We start from the raw sequence: 24,069 nt of genomic DNA on the forward strand, positions 1-24,069 counted from the left end.
AGCTAACAATGTTCCGCAATTCTCCCCATACTCAAATTGCTCTAACTTGCTTGTCTCCCACCTTTCCCTTACCGTCTTGTCCAGAATAGCAGCAAGTTTAATTTTCATTTCTGATCATTCAATCTGTCTAGACTGAATATTGTTGGCCAGATCTCCTTCTAGTACTCTTATCCTCTCCTCCACTTCTCTAATCTCTTCCCAAAAGACTCTCCTCTTCCCGGCAGCATAACTTATTAGCTTCCCCCTCAAGTACGAATTATAGGAATCCCACACCACCCCCGCCGGCTTCGAGCCCCAATTAAAGTAAAGAAATTCAACTGTATCCTCTTTTAATCTCATAAATTCCTTATCCAACATCAGGGTACGGACTAACATCCATCTGGGGGGTAAGCTATCTTCCCTAAGACCAATCTCCAATAAAATTGCGGAATGATCTGACAGGTGAATCCCAATATGTGAAATGTTCTTGACTTGCTCCCGTAGACCTAAGTCCAATAAAATATAATCTATCCTTTACTGGTGATGATATTTCTTATTTACATGCGTATATCCTCTTTTATCCCCCATCCTCCATCTCCAACTGTCATATAATCCCAGTTGTTTCATCATAGATTTTATCTGCCCCTTCATTTTTTGATTTGCATTTGCTCTCCTACCAGCCAATCTATCCAAGGTGCTATCTAATGTCACATTAAAATCACCTGCCCAAATAATTGGGTCTGAGGAGCAAGATAGCTCCACCAATAACTCTTGCAGCGGTCCTATATCATCCACATTGGGCCCGTAATACCCTGCAATGTGAAACCAACCCCCCTACTTTTAATTTTAGTACGACCCATCTATCTCGTGTATCTGAGTTACTTTCTATAATATAAATCTTTGGATCTTGTTTTATTAATATCACCACTCCTTTAGTTACGAAGGTTTGCTTAGTGCACACCTTTTGGGGCTTAATTACTTCCTTATATTCTTTCTCAGACAGATGCGTCTCCTGGAGCACGCAGATCTGGGCAGTACAATCTTTTATATACTGGAGGATACGCTCTCTCCTTGGCCTCACTCAACCCATTAACATTCCCAGATAAAATCTTCAAACTCAATCTCTGTCCCTGTCCCACGTTTCTATCATAGTGACCTTCCCAACTAGCGAATCTGAGACTTCAGAGAATTTTTTTTCTTCTTTGCCTAATGCTCCCCAGCCAGTGTCCCCTACCCTTTCCCCTCCACCCCCCATGGAGAACCTTCCCCCCCTTTCTAATAGCCTTAGCCTATGGGGTTTTCCCCCAAGTGTGTTTCTATCTCGACCTTTATAACCAGAAAATTACATTCCAAACCGCTACTTATTGCTCTTCCTAGCTAGCTACCTCATTTCTGTATCTACTTACAAGTCTATTTACAAGATCCTATAGAGTAATCCACTTCACTCACCGCTCTGAAATTGTACATCTTGTTATTCATCATAACTTTTAACACCGCCGGGAATTTCATCTGCACGGAGGCCCCTATCTCCTTCAACTGGTCCATTCTTTTGCCCAACTCCCAGTGCCTGTTGGAGGTAATGTAGGAAATATCAGACCTAATTTTACAAGACAACCCGTCTACCTTTACTGTTTTCATTATCAAAGTGCTGGAAAATGCCTTCTCTTTCAGAGAGTAAATAAGGAAATTTACCAAAATACTCCTGGGTTTGCTTCTGTTTGGATTCAACCTGAAGGGGTTCCTATGTACTCTCTGGATGTCCCTACCCAACCCCTGTTTGGTCTCTTCTAGATGGAGCCCTGTTTTAATCAACTTAACTACCAGACCTTCCGGGTCCTCTCCCTCTGCTTCTTTCGGCACATTTAAGATCCGTATATTGTTTCTCCTTTGGTTGTTTTCCATCCTTTCCTCCGAATCCTGATGCCCATGTTCTCTCAATATCAAGGTTTTTATATCTTCTTCATTTGTCTGTATCTTGCCCTTAAGTTCCTCAACTGACGCCTCTAAAACTGTTGTTCTTCCTGCAAGATCATCAAGTTTTGTTCTCTAAAACCTCACAAGCCAAATTAATCTCCCTTTGGTTCTCTTCAGACACCTCAAACCTACTTCTGATCTCAGACTTAAGTGTTGCAATCAGGTCCCCCAGGGCTGCTCCACCCGTGTTGACTTCCACCTGCTCTCTCTGAGTCTTGTCCATTCTCTCTTCTGTTCTCAATTTTTGTTTTGGATCGGGTTCTTCTGTCCCCCCTTTCTTACTTTCCTCACCTCCATCTAGCGTTGGGTGAGTGGTGGAACTGCCTCATGAATCTTTTGCTTTTTCCATACTCTCCAGATCATTTGGGCCTTCCTCTTGCAACACTGTGTACCTGTTGGGACTACACATATCACCCCACTCCCCCAGTGATCCCTCCACCGCATGATCTAACTGTCCCTCCGTAGTCTTATCCATCTCCCCTTTTATTGTCCTAACTTCCCTCAATGTTAGAGTCCTTGGTAATACCTTAAAAAAGGTCCTAAGAGAGGGAGTGACCTTTACCTTCTGGGTTTTATTCATACAAAGTTTTATCGGCCCATCTTGCTTAGCCGCTTTCTGTTCTCTTCTCACAGATATTCTTACTACTGGGGTTCTATTCTCTGAATAATCTTTTTCGTTCTTTCCTTCACCTATGCCTCCACCTATACCTCCACCACACCCTCTGCCTCTACTTGAATACTGTTCCGACAAGGCCTTACCCCTCTTAGTACTCCTTAGTGTGTACCTTCCTACTCCCCCTTTTGGGCTTCTTTTCCCTGCAGTCTGGCACTCTGCTGTAGGTCCTGCTGTAGGTCCTGCCTTTTGTCTGTACCTCCCCCCGTGTTTAATAAAACCATCCGTATCCCGGTCTCCACCTTCTTTACTCTGTGTTTTTGGGCTGTCCCCCTCCCTCCTCCCCGGTATGGGATTCTTGCTGCTGCCTTTCTCCCTCTTTTTACTTCTAGTGCGGCTCTAGACCAGCGTTCTCCTTCTCTGGGAATCACATTTTTTTGACTGGCCACAGGACTGCCAAGTCCGATCTGAAGGTTTGCAAATGAGTGACGCTACACAAATTTGCCATGCAACACCATCTTAAAAGCAAAGCTAGAACTGAGACATAAGTAAGATAAGTCATGTAGAAGACACTATTTCATTGAAGCATCACAATCATGTGAAGTTTAATGGCTGCATTATTTTAACATCTTCTAAAAGGGTCAGCAACAATTAAGGCATGTGCTTGTTTTGAGCTGTTCAGAAAGTTTGTCAAAAACATAGTGGTATGTTATTGACAAACCCACTGTTCATTCCCAAGGTGGCAACCTATTTTCATATTAACCAGTGTCCTTATCTGTGCTCTGTAAAAATCCATAAATGACTACAGAGCTAACATTTCATACCTTGATATAAAAACGTTCAGCAATATTGTGTAAAGAGGACAAGAGAATTTAGACATTCAAGCCAACTGCTTTTAAGATATGCTTTTTCCAACAAGGGGCAAGCCTTGCTGTATCGCCAAATGTATTGTTTACTGTGTGAACCTATGTTATCAGAAGGCACACTAATCCCATCTGTGGAGAGTTGCAACTCCTTAGAAGACATCCCTTTTTATAAAGCATCATGATTCCTCCTTTCCAAGTAACTGCTTCTGCTTACTGTTTTCAATGCGTTTTAATCTACTTAAGATCCAATGTTAGGAAGGAAGTTACATACATGTGAATATAGTTTTGAATCTTTGGTATTTTTGATAGTTATCTTAGAATCAATCTGCCTACCCTATGACGTAATTGCTAATTAAAATGATATTCCTTTCTGTACTAGAATATGACCTGGTCTAAGGAGGTGGAACTTAAATCATATCTACCAAATGGCTGAGAAAGTAAAAGCTTGAATAACTCTGTGTGCTACCATAAGTATGAAGTGTACCAGAAATTGCCTAGCTGTCAGGAATGCATTTGTTCCAGCGAGGGAGAGCCAGGTTCTGAACTTATATCATAATCCAAAAATCTCCCTATAAGGGCTTCTCAAGAGATAGAATTGTAAAGCAACCTCCCCGATCAGTACAAAACAGGGAAAGATGTGTATAGGTTTAAGATAAGGAAAAGGAACATTTAATCTCTCCAGCAACGACCTGCCACAGGTAAATGCCTCGCCTCACCCAGAGTCGATGGCAATTGTAATGAGAGATCTCCAGAGTCGGGGCTGAATACCCTATAGTAACATGTGGCACACTGATGGTCAATATATTTACAAGTATCACACATGAAAACATACACAGGGAAGAAAGTAATTTTGGATTCACTGGATATTTTAGAAGAGATGACATTAAAGTGCCCCAAAGTCAACAGGAAACACCCGGAGGGCAGTCAGGCAATGCAGATGTAATGAAGGAGCCAGTTTGACCAAAGATTACAGAGCGCAGGCATTTAACAGAATTCTCTGACAGAGGTCGACCCTGGCTATAAATTTACTAATTCTCAGGCAGCCTGAGGAGATTTGGAAGAAGCCTTTCTCCAAGCCTGCCTTGCTAACATGATTTGCAACAAAGTGCTAGACTGAAATGACAGAACTGAATTTGTCCGGAAAACCATGAATCAATCTATTGGAGTGAGGATTTACGTTTGAAGTGCAAAGCAGCTTCTTACCACATAAACATAAAAATCAAGTTTCTGGAGGCTTATGGAAAGAAGCTGTGTGAGCCTGGTGTTCTCTCCCATTGTCAAGTGAGTGCCTTCATATTCAGCTTTGGTCTCAAACTCTGACACAGTTTTATATACTACTGCTTTTTGTTGCTGAACGTGGGCAAAAGAGCTTCATTACAGAATCTGCTGATGTCCATGGCCCTCATGGACATGCCCACAAGTGCTACAAACTCCAGTCTGGGCTTGCTCCAGCATTGTGGCTTCATGTTTTTTGTCCTAATTCCTCAGACAGCTCTTCCTCAGTTAATGGACAGTTGAGGAGATTCAAGGTGAAGACTAAATCCTCTCCATTGTCACAGCCTAGCCCAAAATGTTCACATGAGTTTCCCATGGATCAGCCATCTTCCTCTGCACCATCAGAGGAGACTCATTCCATTGAGAAAAGGGAGTATTTCACTCCCCTGCCACATCTGAACCCAGATTATCAAAGACATGGTCCTTTCTCAGAAGATAAATGTTTGCACTCTTAAGCTACCATGGCCGTAACCATTTGTGCTTCTTCTATTTAGTTGACACCCCAGGAGAGGCTCTCCTTGTTGGAACAATAAAGCCAGTCATGCTCCAAGAAATGGGGCAGTGGTACTTCTCTCATTATTTCCTCATAAGTGAAATGGTGTAGGGATGTAACCCATCTTGAATATTTGTTATCAAAATAATTTGCTCCTACTGTCAAAGTTGGAAATGTTAACTTAAACTACGGTCGTGGCAGACATTCAGAGCAACAACTGGTGTTGCTGGAGCGGTCTTCTGGATGTCTGCTTCCATGTACCCATACTGAAGGAACATTGAATCAGAAAGGTCTCCCTGTTTTTGTTAGTAACACTATCAGTATAGAACATTTCCATTTGATCTCAAAGCTGCCCTCTGTCATTTCCAAGATCCTAGCTTTGGTATCATCCTTCATGCAGCAGCAACATTTTCACCAGAGGGATAACCATCTCAACCATGTATAAAAATTTCACACAGGGATAATAGAAAACTCGCCCGGCGCTGTTCCTCAAATCTCTGTTTCCATTATGGAGAAGAGTTTGGTTCTTGTTCTGGGAAAAAAACGAACCCAAGTATGTCAAGGGAAAATTCAGAGTCCACTCACACCTTTACGTACTTCGGTTGTCTGTGGTTCCATCCAAGAAAAATCCCGTTTATAGGGGCGATGCTGGTTTTCACCCGGGCAGAGGCATTCTCTCTCCCATGAAGGGTAAGGACCATCTGGCACATAGTTTCACAAAGGAGACTGCAACAACCTTGTTGCTCCAGAAGCTTCTTGTGCTGCATATGGACTGCTTTGAGAAGATACCCTCTTTCATCCTCCAAATTCATTCTCTGCAACTCCATATGGTAGAACAATTTGACAGGCTGCAGGATGCAGAATTGAAGTTCAACCTAGTTCATCCATTCTTATTCCTGACTTTGGGATGTTAGTGACATGTTCCCAAGCCCTTCTAACTCTTCTGCATTCAGGTGGGGTCACATTGCAGGAATGCCTCCATCAATGCTTTGTGGGACAGATTAGATACATACCTACAAATAAATGTGCTAAAGCTGAAGTCAGTCTCTTGGTTTGAAATTCCATTCCTTCATGCTAAATCTGATATAAGTATGGTTACAGTACACCCAGACAACACCAAAACTATTTTATCCCTTGAAATAAGGAGAACTCATTGCCTGCAACTTTTTCAGTTGGCAGTGTCTTCTTTTTTGAAGTAAGTGATGCTACAAGGTGTGTTACTTATAGTCGTCACTTCACAGGGATAGAAAACCCAGAGTGTGGAGCCTGAGCAGGCTTGTTTAGTTAACACACTCGTTGGAAACCATCTGGGAAATCCTCAACCCATCTTGGAGACCTGTGGTTAGAAACTAATATATGTTTTTGCAACTCATTTGAACTCATAGTGTGGTCAGTTTACTTCTTGTATGCACAGGGATCTCACATAACTAGGAGCCAGCCTGTTGTTGGAATGGATGGTGATGTTTCTGTTTTGCTTTTTCTCAACCTTATTGATTCTGAGGTTTCTTTAGAAGATCAGAAAGAACCCATAGCCCACTCTGATTCATATGGCTTCAGTATGGCTTCTCAAGGTTTTGTATTTCTTGCTACTCCTATTTTTGTGTTGTCCCAGTATAGGTCAATAAGGTGGATATGTTAAGACCAAAACTTGCACATCTGCCCATATGAGAGCCATGAAATCATTTGACTAAACGTTGCTGATTGTGGTGGTGTTCGTCTGAGTCTACCCTCTGTGTCTGGTCTCACTGCTTTGTACATTATTTTGTATTTCAGCCTGTTTTAGTATTGCAGCACAGAAATATGTTGACTGGTAGTATTTGCAGTATGTGGTGCTTGCACACATTATCTGCTTAGTGGAATACAGGTACTGCAAACTATTCTGAGTGGTTGACATTGATTTCTGAAAATGTATTTGTCCGGTTTCAAGTGAAAGTCCTAAACATAACATGGCCTACCTATGGAGTTGTATTGGATAGATGACCCACCTATTGATCTGTGTTGGGTCAACTCAAGAGGGGCGGCCATCTTAAGGTTACGATTTGCACTCCAGTTTTGACAAAACCATTCTAAAAAGAGACTGCATGCTGAGGTGGTATTCACCAGAGTTCGCCTTCCTGAGTTTATGGATTCCTCTGGAGGGATTTGAGAAAATAGCAAAAAATTTATCAAAATTGTCTTTTTTTTAAACATAGGAAATAAGTATGAGTGTTTTTCTAGCAATAGCTTAAAAAAAGTCTTGCTGTCCTATAATCGCCCTCTTTCCAGATTTTTAGGAACAGTCAGATTTGTTTTGTAAAAAACAATCACAGTTTTGGCAATTTTGTAAATGGTAATCAAGATTTCCTGTTCATTTTGGTTTCTACCTACTTGTTGATTGTGGTGGAAAGAGGTGTGAAAACCATGGATAAACCTGGAAAATTATGCATTTCTGAAAAGTAGACAACTGGCCTGACTATTACTTTGGGGGGTGGTCTGCAGTCTGTCAGGGTGACAGGTCTTTCCTCCTCCAAACTGAATGGGCTTCGACCCACCTTATTTAGAGATCGCTGCTAGCCCTACAGAGCTGTGTTTGCCTACAGAGGAGTTACAGCTCCACCTCAGGCACTGAAAGTTTGGTGAGCATTCCCCACATTTCAAAGTAGGAGATTGTTTTTCACAAACAAAAACTAAATGACCCTGACACCCTAAGAGTTTTTTTTACCAGGGAGTGGAGATAGCTTTTCTATTTTTCAGTTAATCTGACAATCTGAATTTAAAACAAGAAGCATCAGACTTTTTTGTCCAAATATGGCAGACAGTGTGATTCACCTACACAAGCAACAATACCTCTGCTGGGATGTCAATGTAAAGTTTCTGAAACTGGAGCCTGCGGGGGCACTGCTGTCAGAAAAATGACAGTCTATCTGACTCAAAATGGAGCAGGTAGACTGTCAGTTTTCTGAAAAGTGTATTCCACCATCCGCCCACTCCTGACAGTTTGTGAAAAGTGTACTCCACCATCCGCCCACTCCAAATCAGCCCCAAAAGTCTAAATTCAGCGAGGGTAAATTGTGTATATCACGGTTTCCCCAAAGAAATGTAGTGCCTGATTTTTACTTTGGTCGGCGGCATGCTGTCAATCAGGGTGACAAAGGTCTTTCATTCCAGTGAGCAGAAAGAGTGTATGGCTGTCAAGGGGTAGGGTGTTGCAGCCCAGTACCAAGACGGACCATAGCCACACACCATTCCTTTTGTATATAACACCCCAATCTGCCCAGTCCAAGGGGGAAGAAAGAGTGTTGCAGTCGTAGGTGGACAGGGAAGAGCAATTGCCCGTGCATTAGGGGTCTCACCCTTTCACCTCCCTGGTCGTTTGGACGATGGTTCTCTGGAAGTGGATCACCCTCCCGTGGTGCCTTCCTAATAGGGAGACAGCCGAAAGAGGTACCATTCGAAAGGGGAACATTTTCCATTTCCAGTAGTACTCCTCCCATTGTAATTAGTCTTCTGGGATCTGATCTGTGGTCCAAGTAGAAAACACATTGAAAGGAGAACGAGCAGGAGCACTTGATGATTGAGTCCTTTTACACTGTAAAGGTAGCGCAGAGGACCTGATCATCATTGCTAAAGAGTTTAAACACCTATAAAAGTAGCTTCTTCACCCACAACTATGACCTTGATTATAAGTTTGGGGAGTGTTATCCCCTGTTGGGATAATACCCCCGCCGATTATAACGGACCCAGATTTGCTGAGTGTGGGAACATCAAGCTCAATTTTACCGCCCTGTAAAACCACCTGGTAAAATTGCAATTGCCTTGGGCTGCAAGTATAGTCCAGTAATCTACATGGCTCTCCCCAGTAGCAAAGGGGAACACAGGACACTCCACCTGCCTCACACCAGCCTCACTTGCCCCTGATGTCATCTCTGACCCCCAGATGGCCATTGATTGCATTGACCACATGCTGAGAGAAGGTGGTAAATGGAATTGTTATTCCCAGTGGAAAACTGAATACCATATGAAATTTGGCTCAGAATAATTGGGGCCCTCGTGTTATTTGGATTAACTTGTAACTGCACAGTATTTGTGGGGTGTTACTGCATGGTATTAGTGTTTATGGGTATGCAGTTTGCTCCACACCAGTGCAGGGAAACATATAAGGCCTATGTAGTTGGATGTCAACAGGTTTATAATGGGAAACAGTCAATGGATTAGGAGTAATGGAGACATCTTTATTCTTTGAAAAAGACTAGTTGGCTGTAAATTTATGTGAACAGTTGTTTGGAAACTTATACATGAAAACTATTATTATGCCAGTAATCTTACAAAGTGGATATGTAAATAAATATAGCTTATTTCCTTGTTCAGTATTTAATTCACCTCCCACAATACAAAGGTTTTGTGCCCTTTACTGTAACCTCTTTTGAAGATTACAGTAATAATGATTGGTTCTTTAAAGCTGGCACAAAAGTCAACGACATGCAGGTAGAAATTGCCAATATTCTGTACTGAAACATATTCTGTTCCTTTTCTACTTGTGTTTCTAGGTGCCTATCCTAGACTTTCATTGAGCTTCAAATTGAAAAGAAATATTGGGTATTTTATTCTTCAAACCTACATGCCATCTATCCTGATTACAATTCTATCCTGGGTTTCATTCTGGATCAATTATGACGCATCAGCAGCGAGAGTTGCTCTAGGTATGTAAGACATGTTTAAAGTATTTGCAAAGTATGGTCATCCTAAGACTGACAAAAGATGTATCTGAATGTTAACATGTATGTTTGCTTGAGTTTAGTCTGGTGGCCTAATGCCATCCATCAGTAATTGCAAATAAATGCATTGCTTTAACAGAAAAAAATGTCTAAATTTTTTGTTAAAAAAAGTAACCATAGAGAAGTAAAAAAAAATAGATGATGAACATGAAACAGTCTTTTTAATGTGTTCCCTCGAGAAAGACAATAGGTGATCGCAAAAGCGAAAGGCAAAAGATAGAGCTGTTTATGGCAAAGAAAATGAGAGAATGCAGACGGTTGGTGAGGTTTGCGACCAGTGGGATTGATTTGAGGTCTGACTCAACTTAGTAAGGCATAAAATTACTTTTGGCGCATTTTTAAGGGTTCTCAATGAAAATGCTGAACCTTTCCCATGATTCAACTTTCTCTGTTGTAAAGAATGTGGCACAGAAGTACTCAGAAAGCGAACAGCTTTCTCGTCACACGTTCAGGCTTATAGAGGAGCAGACCTAAATGTAGGTGTGAACCAGTTATTACTCCTGTATTGAAACTTTCATTGATTCACATGCTTGAAACGAGATTGGAGTTCCTGATGCATAAAAATATCAATGCAACGCTATTAAAAACTAGAAACCAGGCCTAGGCCTATTCCAGTTTTGCAACTTATCCACCTCTTTTTGTAAAAGAGACCAAATAAAATCAACATCCAATCAGATCAGCCTCACCCTTTAGAACCCTCCTGAGAGAACCTCAGACCATCAGATATTCTACCGCACGTTGTGCTAGGGAGTCTCCACTAAGCTCTGCTCAGTTATTCCTTATTCTATTACTATTGAGAGAATTCTTCAGCCTTATATTTCCAGATGACTTTTGGAGCTTGTGCCACCTGCTCTAAAAAGAGGTTTTATGTGGATGACCCTCATAAAGATTGCATATACTGCTTGTATCCTGACCACAAAGCCAAGGACTGCAAGGTATGTCGTACCTTTTCTACTAAAACCTTGAGGGATCGTGAGGGACTTCTCATTACCTGGCTCCAGAAGCTAAAATCCAGAAGAGATCCAGTCTCTGATGACGACAGTGATGAGGCCTCATCTTCTTCGTCTTCTAGAAGATCTGAAAAAAGAGGAAGATCTGACCCTACTTCTTCTGAGGAGTGCCCTCAAAAAGCCTCTAAAAAGACTACCCATGGGCCTGACAGGCTCAGTCCAATTAAAACTCCTCACCAAGGTGAAAAGGAGAGGAAAGGACTTAAAACAGGAGAAAGTGGAGTGAGGAAATCAAGCTCTGTTCCTCCTCCTTCCCCTCCTAAGGAAGAAAAGTGTTCAAAAAACCCTCCTCTGTTCCTCTTAGGGAAAAACAGGAAAAATAAAGTTAACATCGTCAATGAAGCAGTCGACAACACCGTCAACGAAGAAATCGTTGTCGTGGACGTGGAGTGATAAGGGCCAGTCTCTTCAGCTTTCATTGGTTCCGACGATGGGATCATCGCCGAGAGCTTCTCCGGCGTCGACAGCCATGGTTCCGCCTCCATCGATGACGGTGACGCAGCCGAAGGCTATGATGGCAGTGACGACAAAGATTGCGCCGTCGATAGCGTGGACGACAAAGATGACCGCGGCGACGCAAACTACGACAGCATCTACACTGTCGACGGCTATGGCGTCGATGGTAATGACGACGGTATCGATGACAACACCGTTGAATGGCAATATCAACATCATCGACGATACCGTCGACGGGAGTAAAAATGTCCCGAGAAAAAGTCAGGAAGTGTCAGGTAACTCCTGAGCTCACTTCTCCAAGCAAAGTGACCCCCCTACTTTTTTCTCACCTCCTAGAAGAGGAATATTCGGACGACGAAGGCCTTTAGACTATACCCATAGCCCATCAGAGCTGCACGTCAAGTGCCAGGAGGACGATTCGAAAGAAGGATATGAAGGGGAGCAAGACTATGATCCTCCCCACGACTACCATAGGGAAAATCAAGAGGAGGTGGTCTGTATGCTGTCCTCCTTGATTTCGGACTTACAGTATATGCTGTTGGACTACAAGAGAAGGTTTCCAACTCCATCTTCAATACCAGAACAGGGGTCAGTTCCTACTAGGCCACCCTCAGTGCAGTCTACCCCTTGGGTGCCGCCACCACCACTGCAAATCATAGCAGGTCCTCTGCCAACTCCACCCTTTATACAACACCAACATACCTCGGATGATGATCAGGGGGAAATGGATCTTCCAGACCCTCATAGGGAGTGGGATGATTATATTATCCCCACTCCTTCTTTCCTTCACCAGTCCAGGTGGAGTCTCCGCCGGGGGATATAGGTGGCTTCCACAATCTTCTGGAAAGAGCGGCCAAGAGGTTTGATTTGCCAATGCCCTCTTCACAGACAGAATGTTTCTTCTATGACTTTAAGGAGCACATTAAGAAGATGGTGCAAGCCATTCCCATTGTCAATCATGGATGGGATGAGGGTCTTAAAGTCTTGAAGACCCCAGCCACGGTGTTCCCGGGTCTGCCACAGCTAGAGAAAAAATATAAAGCCCCAGAGGATAGCCCGGCTTGCTTGGTGAGTCATCCGAAACCGGACTCGGTTATATCGCAGGCAGCGCAATGGAAGTAAAAAAATCCGGTATTTCCTCTCACTAAACCTCCGGACAAAGAAGGCAGATGCCTGGACAATGCAGGCAAGAGATTTTCCTCTATGTCATGTTTACTGGTCAAAGCGGCTAGCCCTTTAGCTATTCTGGGCCGCTACGACCATCATATGTGATGTGACTTATCTCCTTACCCAGATCAACTGCCTGAGGACAGTAAAACCAAAGCAAAAAAGATTCTCCAAGAAGGGGAGAGGGCCTCTTTGGAGGTCATTGATTGTGCAATGGACATTGCTACAATAGCTTTTCGATCCCTTGCTGGGGCAGCAGTACTACGTCACCAGGGATGGCTTCAAACAACCTTATTCAGAACAGAGGTCCAAAACAAAATACTGGATCTTCTATTCAATGGAGAAGCGCTCTTTGGAAAGCATATGGATGATGCTCTCCAAGACATAAAAAAGGACACAGACACGGCGAAGTCGTTGGGGACACTTCAAAACCGCAAAGTTCCTTTTCGAGGCTCAAAGGGTAGAGAGCTTCCTTCCTACGGAGGAGGATACCAACAGTATAGATATCCTCCTATATACCTGCTGCGCAGTCATATCGCCCTCAGTACAATCAGCGACCAGGTCAATCCGCAGCCTATTCTAAATCGGCGCCCAGAGACGGGACGTCAGGGGAAGGATTCTTCAAGACATCAATAGCAACTTGGAGGCTCTGACTACTGTTCCTTCCCAAAACCATACACCTGTGGGGGGAAGGATTTCTTTGCGTTTCCAAAATTGGCAACTAATAAAAGATCAATGGGTGCCCAACATAGTTCAATATAGCCATATGTTGGAATTTGTTCATCCTCCGCCAAACAACCCTCCTCGCAGTCACACAACAAAACATCTACGTCTCCTGCGTCTAGAAGTCCAGCAGATGTTACAGAAGGGGACAATAGAACAGGTCCCGTTATCTCACAGAGGAAGGGGATTCTACTCCCCGTTCTTTCTGGTTCGATAGACTGTCGAAAAGTGGCGCCCCACCCTAGATCTAAGGGAGCTCAATACCTATCTCATCAAGCAGTCGTTTCGGATCGTCTCCTTACAGGACATACTTCGACTCCTAAATTCTGAAGATTTCATGCCCACTTTAGACCTAGAGGACAATTATTTCCACGTCCCCATTCATATATCGCACAGGAAGTTCCTTCGCTTTACAGTAGCCAAGAGCCAGTTTCTATTCAAAGTCCTACTTTTTTGCCTCAGATCGGCACCAAGAATCTTAAAAAAATTCTGGCTCCCGTAGTGGCCTTCCTAAGAAGACAACAGCACCAGGTGTTTCCCTACCTAGACAACTGGTTGACAAAAGCCCCTGCCAAAGCAACAGACAGGAATTCAGTGACGGCCTGTACAACACTGTTCAAGGGCCTGGGTCTTACCCTCAACAGTGAAAACTCAAATTGCGTCCTTCCAAGAACGCCATATTTCTGGGAGCTATATTGGACATGTACCTAAACAGAGCATTTCCGCCACTAGAATGACAAACCAAGCTGATGTCAATGGCTTGTCTTCTGCTAAAAAGGAGGTCACTTTCAGTTAGCCTCTACAAGTCCCTTCTGGGATCCATTTCGTCCTGCATTCCTCTGATACCCCAATGCAGGCTACCAATGCATCATCCTCTTCAGGAACAACTGGACTTACAATGGCATCAGGTGGAAGGATCTTTCAAAGATATGATCAAGGTAACTTGCCAATAAGGCAGGCTGCTTTATGGTGGATTCACAAGGAGAACATTTCACAGGGTCTCTCCTTTCTGGTCACCACAGTTCCTCGGATAATTACTACAGATGCATCTCTAGAGGGTTGGGGTGCAGTCTTACAGGACCTCGAAATCAGTGGTCGTTGGCAACAGCGTCAACGTCTTCTACACATTAATCTTCTTCAGCTAAGAGCGATTCGCCTAGCCCTACAGGATTTTCTCCCTAGAATCAGAAATTTGTCAGTTCTGATCAGAACAGAAAATAGCACAGCCATGCATTACGTCAACAAACAGGGAGGCACGAGATCACATCTGTTGTCTGTGGAAGCTCAAAGTATCTGGGAATGGGGGATCCTACATGGAGTTTCACTGAAGGCCGAGCATCTTCCAGGGAATCTCAACGAGACAGCAGATACACTAAGCAGACTAAAGTCAGTTTGCCCCAAGTGGGAGATGGATCAGAGGACACTGGATGACATCTTCCGGCAATAGAGCACACCGTCCATAGATCTGTTTGCGACACTGGAGATCAAGAAATGCCGGTACTTTGCAAGCTGCCATCACCATACGGGATCCTGCGGGAATGCGTTTTTGATGGCCTTTGTGTACACTTTTCCCCCCATTCCCGCGACTTCTCAGGAAGGTAAAAATGGAACCCTGCACAATGGTCCTTACAGCACCGTCCTAGCCTCGCCAGTACTGGTACACAGAGCTTCTTCTTCTGTTGGTGGAACAACAGATTTCCTTGGATCCTATCCCATCATTTCTGACGATGTCCCAGGGCCAAGTTCTGCATCCGGATCCCAAATCCCTTCAATTATCGGCATGGCTCCTGAGCACAGAGAGTTTCTCGACCTGAATCTGTCCAAGGAGTGTAGACATCCTTTCCCAAGCTTGTGCTCAGAGTACGAACAAGACATACCGCATGAAGTGGAAAAGGTTCTGTCTCTGGTGCCAAAAGTCGGAAGTTCACCCTTTCTCTTCCTTGGCTCAGGAGATACTTCCTTACTACCTTTCCTTGGCTAAGGCTGGTTTAGCTCACGCATCCATCAAACTTCACCTTGCAGCTATCCCTCGTTTCAGAAGAACGTCTTCAAGCCCTCCTCTATGGTCAACAAGGATAATAAAACAATTCATGAAGGGTCTCTTTCGGGTTTTTCCTCCGATCAATGTGATTTTGACTCAGCTCATAAAACATCCTTTTTGGAAACCATCCATGAAGATGAGTTAAAATTCCTTTTGTGGAAGCTGGCTCTTCTTTTGGCGCTAACATCTGCAAGAAGGTTTAGCTAATTGCAAGCACTCACTATTCAGGAGCCTTTTCTTCAGTTCAAAAATGATACAGTGGTTCTTCGTACTAACTCCAAGTTCATCCCTAAGGTGCCTTCAGACTTTCATCTGAACAAACCTCTGGTTCTTAAGACTTTTTTCCTTCAACCTACTACACCAGCCGGGAAATCACTCCATTCTTTGGACATTCAACGTTGTTTAAAATTCTACCTTCAAATAACTCAACACTTTAGAAGGTCACCTCAGCTCTTTGTGGCTTTTAGTACTACTGGTAGGGGCTTTTCCCTATCCAAGCAAGGCATTGCACATTGGTTTTCCAGTTCTATTCAGTACTGTCATCAATTGGCTGGGAAACCTCTCCAAGGAAAGGTGCGTGCTCACTCTACGAGGGCAGTCTCTTCCTCTACGGCCCTTTTTGCAGGGGTGCCCATCCAGGATATCTGCAGAGCGGCTACTTGGAAGAGCATCCATACTTTTACCAGACATTACTGCTTGGATTCTTCGACACGCAGTAAAACTGCAGTGGACCAAGCAGACCTGAGGAACCTGCTTCAGTAGCGGTGAGCTTTCCCTCTTATCCCTCCTTCCTTTTATTTCCTAAGATTCTCGCACATTCTTTGATAAATGCATTGGTTCTCGATATATATTTTGTCTGTATGTAAGCTTTGAGTATGCCTTTTTGTTTTTCTTACCACTTCTTTGAATTTTCCATTGGATTAGTCTTAATGTAGTCATGATATTTTAAGTACTCTAAATTGAGCAATATCTGGTTGTTCAACACGATAAGAACAAAAAATGTGCTCATGACTGCTAGCTACTCTGATTCAAGCATGTGAACCTATGAAAGTTCCAATACTGGAGTAAGAAAACAAGTTACTTACCTGTAACTTTAGTTCTCCGGTATTGGAAACTTTCATAGATTCACATGCGGCCTACCCTCCTCCCCTGGGAATGCTCGACTTTCTGGATCTTTATGGTTATCCTATGGCACTACGGCTATGAAAATCTGAAGGTCTTAGGTTTTCTCAGGAGGGTTCTAAAGGGTGAGGCTGTTCTGATTGGTTGTTGATTTTATTTGGTCTCTTTTACAAGGAGAGGTGGCTATGCTACAAAACTGGAATAGGCCCGGGATTGGTTTCTAGTTGGTAATAGCTTTGCATTGCTATTTTTATGTACCGGGACTCCCATATCGAAGACGGGGAATGATTCAAGCATGTGAATCTATGAAAGTTTCCAATACTCGAGAACTAAAGTAACAGGTAAGTAACTCGTTTTCTTTTTCCACGAAGGTGCCTTGGTCGCGTATGGGAAGCTGCTGGAGGGCTACAATTTACACAATGGATATTAAAGAGTTCCTCGTTCACTTTTTTTTCAAAATGCTGTTTAATCAAGATTAGTAATTATGAAAAGTGTTGAATGATTTTGGCCCATTCAGATAGATGGAGTGAAAGTGGCTGTGCTTTGTGCATGGACGAAAGTAAATAATTACACTTGTATAGCACGCTTGTTAGCAAAGGGGTTGCAGCACTGTTCTTTTGACTGTCGCACAGTGCACATGGTTTAAATCATTCTGGTTTTGAGAATTAATTTGATGTTTGCCAGATAACTGGTCACATACAAATTGAGGGGAGTACGGTTTATTATGAGACTGAAACATAGACCACCTAACTGTCTACTCTGGACAACCTGAAGGACTTTTTGCCTGCAGGCAAAGAACGACAACTTAGTCATTTGTGCATGATTGAAAGATCAACCACATATTAAGAAGAGAGAGGAGCTGCCTGGTGTCTGTTATTTTCAACGTTTCGGATCTCTACATCAAGCACCCACTGTGACCCCAGGGAGGTGGTTGCTTTTCACCTAAGGGCACCCTGTTGTGTTTTGCTGCACTGTGGTATTTGGTCGTGGTGGGACGGACCGCTGGGGACTAATAGTTGTATAATTCTGTGTTGACTCACCAGCTGTTGTGGATTAGCGCCATATAAATGCGGGAGAGCCCCGCTGGCGTGAGGTAGAGGAGCTGCCTGGAAGCAGTCTCTCTGCTTTGAGGCTTGATTCAGGTTTCTGTCAGTGGGCTGCTTTATATCCCAGAGATCACCCTGCCCTATTGTAGTCTCTAAATCAGAAGACCCCAAGCGTGGGTTCAGCTGCTGCCTGGGTGGCCCTGGACCTTCAGTCTAAAACCAGTCAAACTCAGTTTACACTGGAAAGGGTGGGTGGTTCCAGCCTGTTAGGGGGTGCCAAGTCACAGGTTTTAATTTTCTACACTACTGAGCTGAACTGCAGAAGTGTAAAGGTGTGCCAGGCCCACAAGCTCACCTCGAGATCAGATATTGTAAACCCTCCTAGAGTGATTTTACACTTACCCCTGGCCTTCACACCTTATGTCTGTTCATGAAGAATGTGCCTTGGTTAAAAGAAGGGCTGGATGAAGGCTACCACGATCTGAAAAACAAAGTAGCACACATTCGCTCGCAAGCAGATTGAGGTTTGGTAATTTTCCAAGACATGAGGAGATTGTTATGGTGCGGAGGGTGGAATGGCTGAGGTCACAGTGAAAGTAGGACAGGGAGCATGTATTGTGATTAGCTTAAGCAATTAATCGAGGGTGGGACACATTCTGTCCAATGTTAGAACTCCACCTTTAAGGAATTCTGAGATTGTATTGCTCCCATTGGGATGATTTTACCCTCCCAATAGGAGGGCGCTGGGCAGTCTTTTAGGTGGTGTGGGCAACAGGCAGTGAAAGATCCAATCATTTCAAAGAGGATGGATACTCAGATAGCCCCGTTTGTCCAGCTGGGTAATAGATTTACTCCTGTCTCGGAACTCGACTGGTTGGACTGACTACCCACTTTAAATACTGGAAAGAAGGAGGCATTTATAAGGACAGAGAGTACTGTTCATAACTTGTTCTTAATACTAAGTTGGAATGTAGCAGGAGTGAGGTACATATTGGCTGATGAACATGAGAGGAACTTTCTTACAACCGTTGAGATTATTTGCTTGCAGGGGACATGGGATAACCAGGGTGTCTCTTTTCTTATGGCTATGCAGCTTTTTACACCCATGCCATACCTTCTCCTCAAGTAAGAGCCAAGGGAGGGTTAATAACGTTTGTGAGTCTGGGCTTAGGATGTGACATGAGGATTGTCCACCACTCAACTATTAATGTTTTGGGGGTGTTTCTATATTTTCCCCATAATATCTTAATGTTAAATATCACTGTTTGTGAACTGCCTAACTCAGAGAAAACGATGGGGAGGACTAAGATCTTTTCTTGAAGGCTATTTTCTAGTTTATTCAACTGCGCCTATAATCTTGCTTGTTGGGGATTTTAATTTGCACCCTTATTTGATTTGCAGGCCCAACCTATGGGAGAATGACTCATGCCAGGAGTTGGAGCTGTCACATTTCATACATACCTGTCAAGGAGAGGCTTTTAAAACTCTTTTGTCGGAATATAATCTAATTCATTTTATGCCCAATCAATCGTCGTATAACCCCGATGTATTACATACTTATAAGGGTGGGGAAATTAGTTCTATTAAAGTATTAAATATATGTTTGGGCATTTTTTCTGTTTTACCTAAATAATTTTAAAATGATCTAGAATATCCAAAGTGACCGTAATCCTCTTAAAGCGGAATTTAGGTGATACCCTAGTATTGAAGGAACAAGGCTGTAGGCTAAGCTGAGGAAAGATTATTCCAGAGGATTTTTGGAGGAAACTGTTGAAATCGTGCATCAGGGACTTTGAAGCGTGCCTTCGTTGGCCCAGCCCTGATTCAGCCATGAATATGTAATTCTGGCGGTTTTCTTAAATATTTGTAAAGAAGTCAACCTAGCCCTCACAAAGAAAGAGATAAGGGCCGCCAAAGACGGTTCGACAGGAGTTGCTCTAAGGCCCATTAAGATTTGATGACAGCGCTGTGCCAGAGGCTGAGAACTCTAGAGGCTGTAAATAGGCTGATTCCAGTATACATTGGCCTGTAGGATGCAAAAGAAAGAGCTTAAAGAATAAGCCTGGGATCAGTTATTGTCTGCGTGTGATTCTAGAGGTAGTGCTGTATTCTGGTAAGTGACAAATCAACCAATTATCAATGATTTAGGAGTCCCTGATATGACTCAGGCTTTTTCCAGCACAGGCATGGTTAATGCACTTCGAAGCAAGTTATGCAACAACTGAGGATTCCCTTCGTGCTGATTATAGGGACCCACTGAGAGGAGATGATCTTCATTTGGACATTCAGGATCTTATAAAAAGCTATTGAGGCTATTGTCTTTTGGCAATGCACCAGGCCCAGATTGGGCCCTCGGTGACCTTTATAAGAGATGTATTGAGTTATGGGCTCCTGTAAAAATACAGTACTGCATTGCAGGTGTAAGTGGTGCTATACCCCCATAATGCAAAAAACGGTATTTGAGTCAATTTGAAAGAAGCTAATTAGGGCTGATCCAGCCATGTATCAACCTATTTCTTTATTGGATGCTGAGGTAAAGATTATTGGATGGATAGTGTTGAAGCAGCTTACTGATTGGGCAGTCAGAGGAAAGATTCTATAAGCCAGGGCGGTGATGACTGAGCAAAATTTGAAACTTTATTCGTTGATTTCTAAATACAGGGTGGCTAAGAAGGAGTCAGTTCATCTGGCTTTCATGGACCTCAACACAGCCTTTGATACAGTGGACAGATCAAAACTATGGGCTGTGCTGGGGACTGGGTGTGGCGATCCCTCTTATATAATTTTTGCATAATCTACATGCTGGCTTGATAGTTAGATATGGCCTTCTAGGGGAATGCACGGAGCACTTTAGTTTAGTTCACCAGGTATATATTTTAGCCCCCATGCTTTTTATTCTGTATATTAATCAATTGGATCGATTTTTAGTGAATAGATGTAAAGATGTCTTGTCGGTATTTAACAGGCCAGTTCCAGCTTTGCTGTACGCTGATGACACAGTGCTTATGGTATGGACAGCGCCAGGTCTGGAGCTCCTATTACATAGTTTTTATTTTTGGGGGGAGAAAATGGGCTTAAAAACTACTGATTTTTCAAAATCTTATTCAATGATGATAGGTCCTAAACATGTTGAAACAAAGACTTCTATGATTGACTTCTATCTCATTGAAAACACAAATACATTTTGTTATCTCAACATTTGGCTGGACAGTACATTGAATTTGGACCCTTTAATGAGAATGTAAGTGCAATCTTTTAATAAGGTTGCACATAGCATTGAGGCCTTTGCAAGAGGATTGGGCTAAGTTCACGTAAAATCCTTGTGAGATCTGTATAGACCAAAGTTTGTCCTATCAGTGTCTTCTGAATCAGAAGTTTGGGAGTATCAGTCCTGCCATTCTATCCAGGTAGCTGAAAACAAATTCCGAAGAAGGCTCCTTAGGGAGCCTCGGAGTGTACCTATGGAGATAGTAAATGCTGAACTTTGGGCAGAGATTATTTCAGATATTATTAAAGTCCACCCCACACTATTATGGACGAGTGTGGTTAAAAAAAGAACTGGATCTAAATAAATCAGTTGGGAAAGATTGCTTGACATGGACCATAGTCCTCACATTCCGTGGCTACATTATGTTCAAAGCACCTCATGCGATCTAGGCTGTTCACATTTATTCCCTAAGACTGAGCAAATTACCACAGTAGATTTTTGGCGGGTCAAGGAGGTCTTTTGAACAAAAACATATGAATTAAGTTATAAAAGCTTGTTGGAGACAAAATCCCAGGCCCACTATGTTGTGGTTAAATCCATGAGTAATACACGAATGCATTTGAGTTTAGATATGCCAATTTTGCACAGACGTTTGTTATTTTATGTCCGCCTGAATTTGTTCCCTCAACTGTTAGTAGGCTGGCATATATCCTCTGCCAAGTTGCCCATGTGATATGGTCAGTGCAATTGATACCTTACACGTAGTTTTTTTCCATCATAAATATGCGCCTTTAAGATACAAGTATATTTGCCCACTTTTTGTAAATAAGGATTTTAAACAAGTCCATCCAGCACTGCTCTGTTTGTAGTTTTTATCTAATGCTATAGTCTGTTTTTATGTATCATGCTTTTTAGCTAGTTGATGCAATGTGTTCTTGACATGACATACCCACTTTCTTTTACAGCTCTTATCTGTTTAGACTATTTCCCTAACGGCCTTATATTACTCTACAGGGGCTTGTGTATACTTTAGCCTACACCAGTATAAGACAGGTATTCGTTGTGCCTTGCGAATAATGGGTTTAACACCCATGTCTCAAGATAGAGGTAGCAGTGGTGTAATTTTAAGGAGGCTCATCAGGGATCTCAAAAAGTTGTTCTCAGCTACCCCCAGCGCATTCAGACCTGAAGAAGCCCATAAATCGGGACCATATAGGGCACTGCCTTAATACTGTAATACTTTGGCGCAGGTGAGATCCGCCTTATTTTTGAAGTCTGGTACAGCCTCAATATTTCAGACGCATGTTGTCATAAATTTAGACTGTTTTTTTCAACTTAGGGAGTACCAAGCATGTTCCTAGTTAACCTTATTCCAAGGTAGTCGAAAGAGGTTACTGTGTCTAGACTACTTCCTTCAAGAGTGATGGAGCCTCTGAATGATCTTTGGGGGATAATAGTCATACATTTAGTTTTAGTGTGGTTTATCCCCAACCGACGATCGGGACAGAAGGCCACAAATCAATTCACCTGGATCTGCAAGCAGACTGGGGTAGTGGATACCAATAAGGTATCATTGGCAAACAAAAGCAGAGAGATCCTACTGCCTGCGATCCTTGGTGCAGCATTCTTGGAGTCCTCAAGATAAGCTACCTTGTCATTTAGGCAAAGAGAGAATAAGGTTGGAGCCAATACTCATCCGTGACGTATTCCTTTGTATGTTCTATGCGATTCATTAGCTCACCCAAGGCGCCCCAACTTACTTGCACATATGTATATCTGAAAGAAACACGTTAGTTAGATTCCTCACCTTAGGATATCCCCAGGCATCAGGTTGGATCCGGAAAGATTTTTCATCAGCAATACCCCTTGCGCGTCGCTAGGCGTCGTCTGCGGCTCCGCGTCCGCCGTCGGCGTTGTGCGCCGGAAGGATGTCGTCGGAGTACTTAGACGCCGCCCTCGCTCGCTGATGTCAGTTCTTCTTTTTTCCGCGCCAGACAGCGCCGATCCGGGAAGAGCTTACCCCTTTAGTCACTTTTTGACTAAAACTTTTTGGACTCTTTTGTCTACTCGATTCAAACTGGTGCCGGTAGAATGCCCGGGTTTAAAGCCTGTGACTCCTGTCATCGACTGATGTCGGTGACGGACCACCACCGCCGGTGCCTTTACTGCCTGGGGGCCGACCACGATGCGGAGTCATGCATCGACTGCCAGGCCTTGACCTCGAAGGCTAGGCGGGAGCGGTCTCATAAGCTTCTCGAGCTCCGACACTCGGCTCCGCGCCGTTCACGGTCCCGGTCCAGGAGGAGGTCGAAGGACCGGTCGCGGAGCCGCAGCCACCACCACCACTCGTCGGGGTCGAAGTCTTCGTGTAAGTCGAAGCATGCTAAGAAGTCCAAGAGGCGACATCGCTCTTTGGACTCCCCTCGCCGGTCGCGGGACTCGGTCGAGGGTCCGGGTGGTACCACCCCCGCGGCTCCGTCGGAGCCGCAGGAGCCGCGTCCGTCCCCATATCCTCCGGTCCCTGGGACTGACACGACTCTGGCGGAGATCAGTGCCTTCCTCTCGCCCATGAGGGGCCTGGCTCCGCCGTCTACGCCTGCTAGCGTGCCTTCGGGCCCCGCTGGCTCGACTGGGCGACCTAGCGAGCCACGGCTCCGGCCCCGGCGCAGGTCCCTGTGGGATCCAGGCCTGGATCTCAGTTGGTGCCGGTCGACCTCACAACGCCTCCTCCGCCGGCGACGACACCGGGTCCACCCCCGGCGCTGTCTCCAGACGACGCCGTTCCCCGGTTCAGTCCGGGCCCGATGGATTACAATTTCATCTACCGTCCGGCTCCGATTATTCCCCCTGTTTATCAGCAATCGGATGACGGGGGCGACTGGGAGGGGTCTGAGGACCCTCTGGCCGTGCAGGCCAACTTATCTCAGGACTGGGCAGATGAGCTGGGGGATGCCAGTGGTCTGGACACCTCCCCGGACACTGGTTTCATCTCTCCTCAGACTGTGGCTTCGGAGGAAGGTGCGGCATTTTCAGTGGTGCTGCGCAAGGCGGCCGAAGCCCTTGAGGTGGAGCTGCCTGCTGTGCCCATGAGGACTAACCTCCTCACTGAAGTGCTTCAACCGTCAGCAAGCTCCTCGGAGCCTCTGCTGCAGTTCAATGAGGCACTAGTGGACGTTCTGAAGGGCACCTGGTCCAAGCCCTCCACAGTACGTCCTGTGGATCGGAACGTGGCCCGGCGCCACCGCCCTGCTCCGGGCGACCCCAGTTTTCTGTCCCAACACCCCATGCCCGAGAGCCTGGTTATCCAGGCCTCTACTTCCCAATCCTCCTTCCCGTCCGCTC

The 24,069-nt window shown here is 44.2% G+C and overlaps 1 protein-coding gene across 2 annotated transcripts in view; it reads left to right on the forward strand.

The window, feature by feature from the left end:
* Positions 1-24,069, forward strand: part of GABRB3 (gamma-aminobutyric acid type A receptor subunit beta3) — a 1,060,293-nt gene that overhangs the window by 957,055 nt on the left and 79,169 nt on the right. For both annotated transcript variants that reach the window (XM_085622874.1, XM_085622875.1), the window contains one exon: positions 9,727-9,879. In XM_085622874.1, coding sequence (XP_085479000.1) covers positions 9,727-9,879 — 153 coding nt within the window. The remainder of the gene's footprint in view (positions 1-9,726; positions 9,880-24,069) is intronic.

The sequence above is a fragment of the Triturus cristatus genome, chromosome 8 (assembly GCF_964204655.1).
Source record: "Triturus cristatus chromosome 8, aTriCri1.1, whole genome shotgun sequence".
Lineage (NCBI taxonomy): Eukaryota > Metazoa > Chordata > Amphibia > Caudata > Salamandridae > Triturus > Triturus cristatus.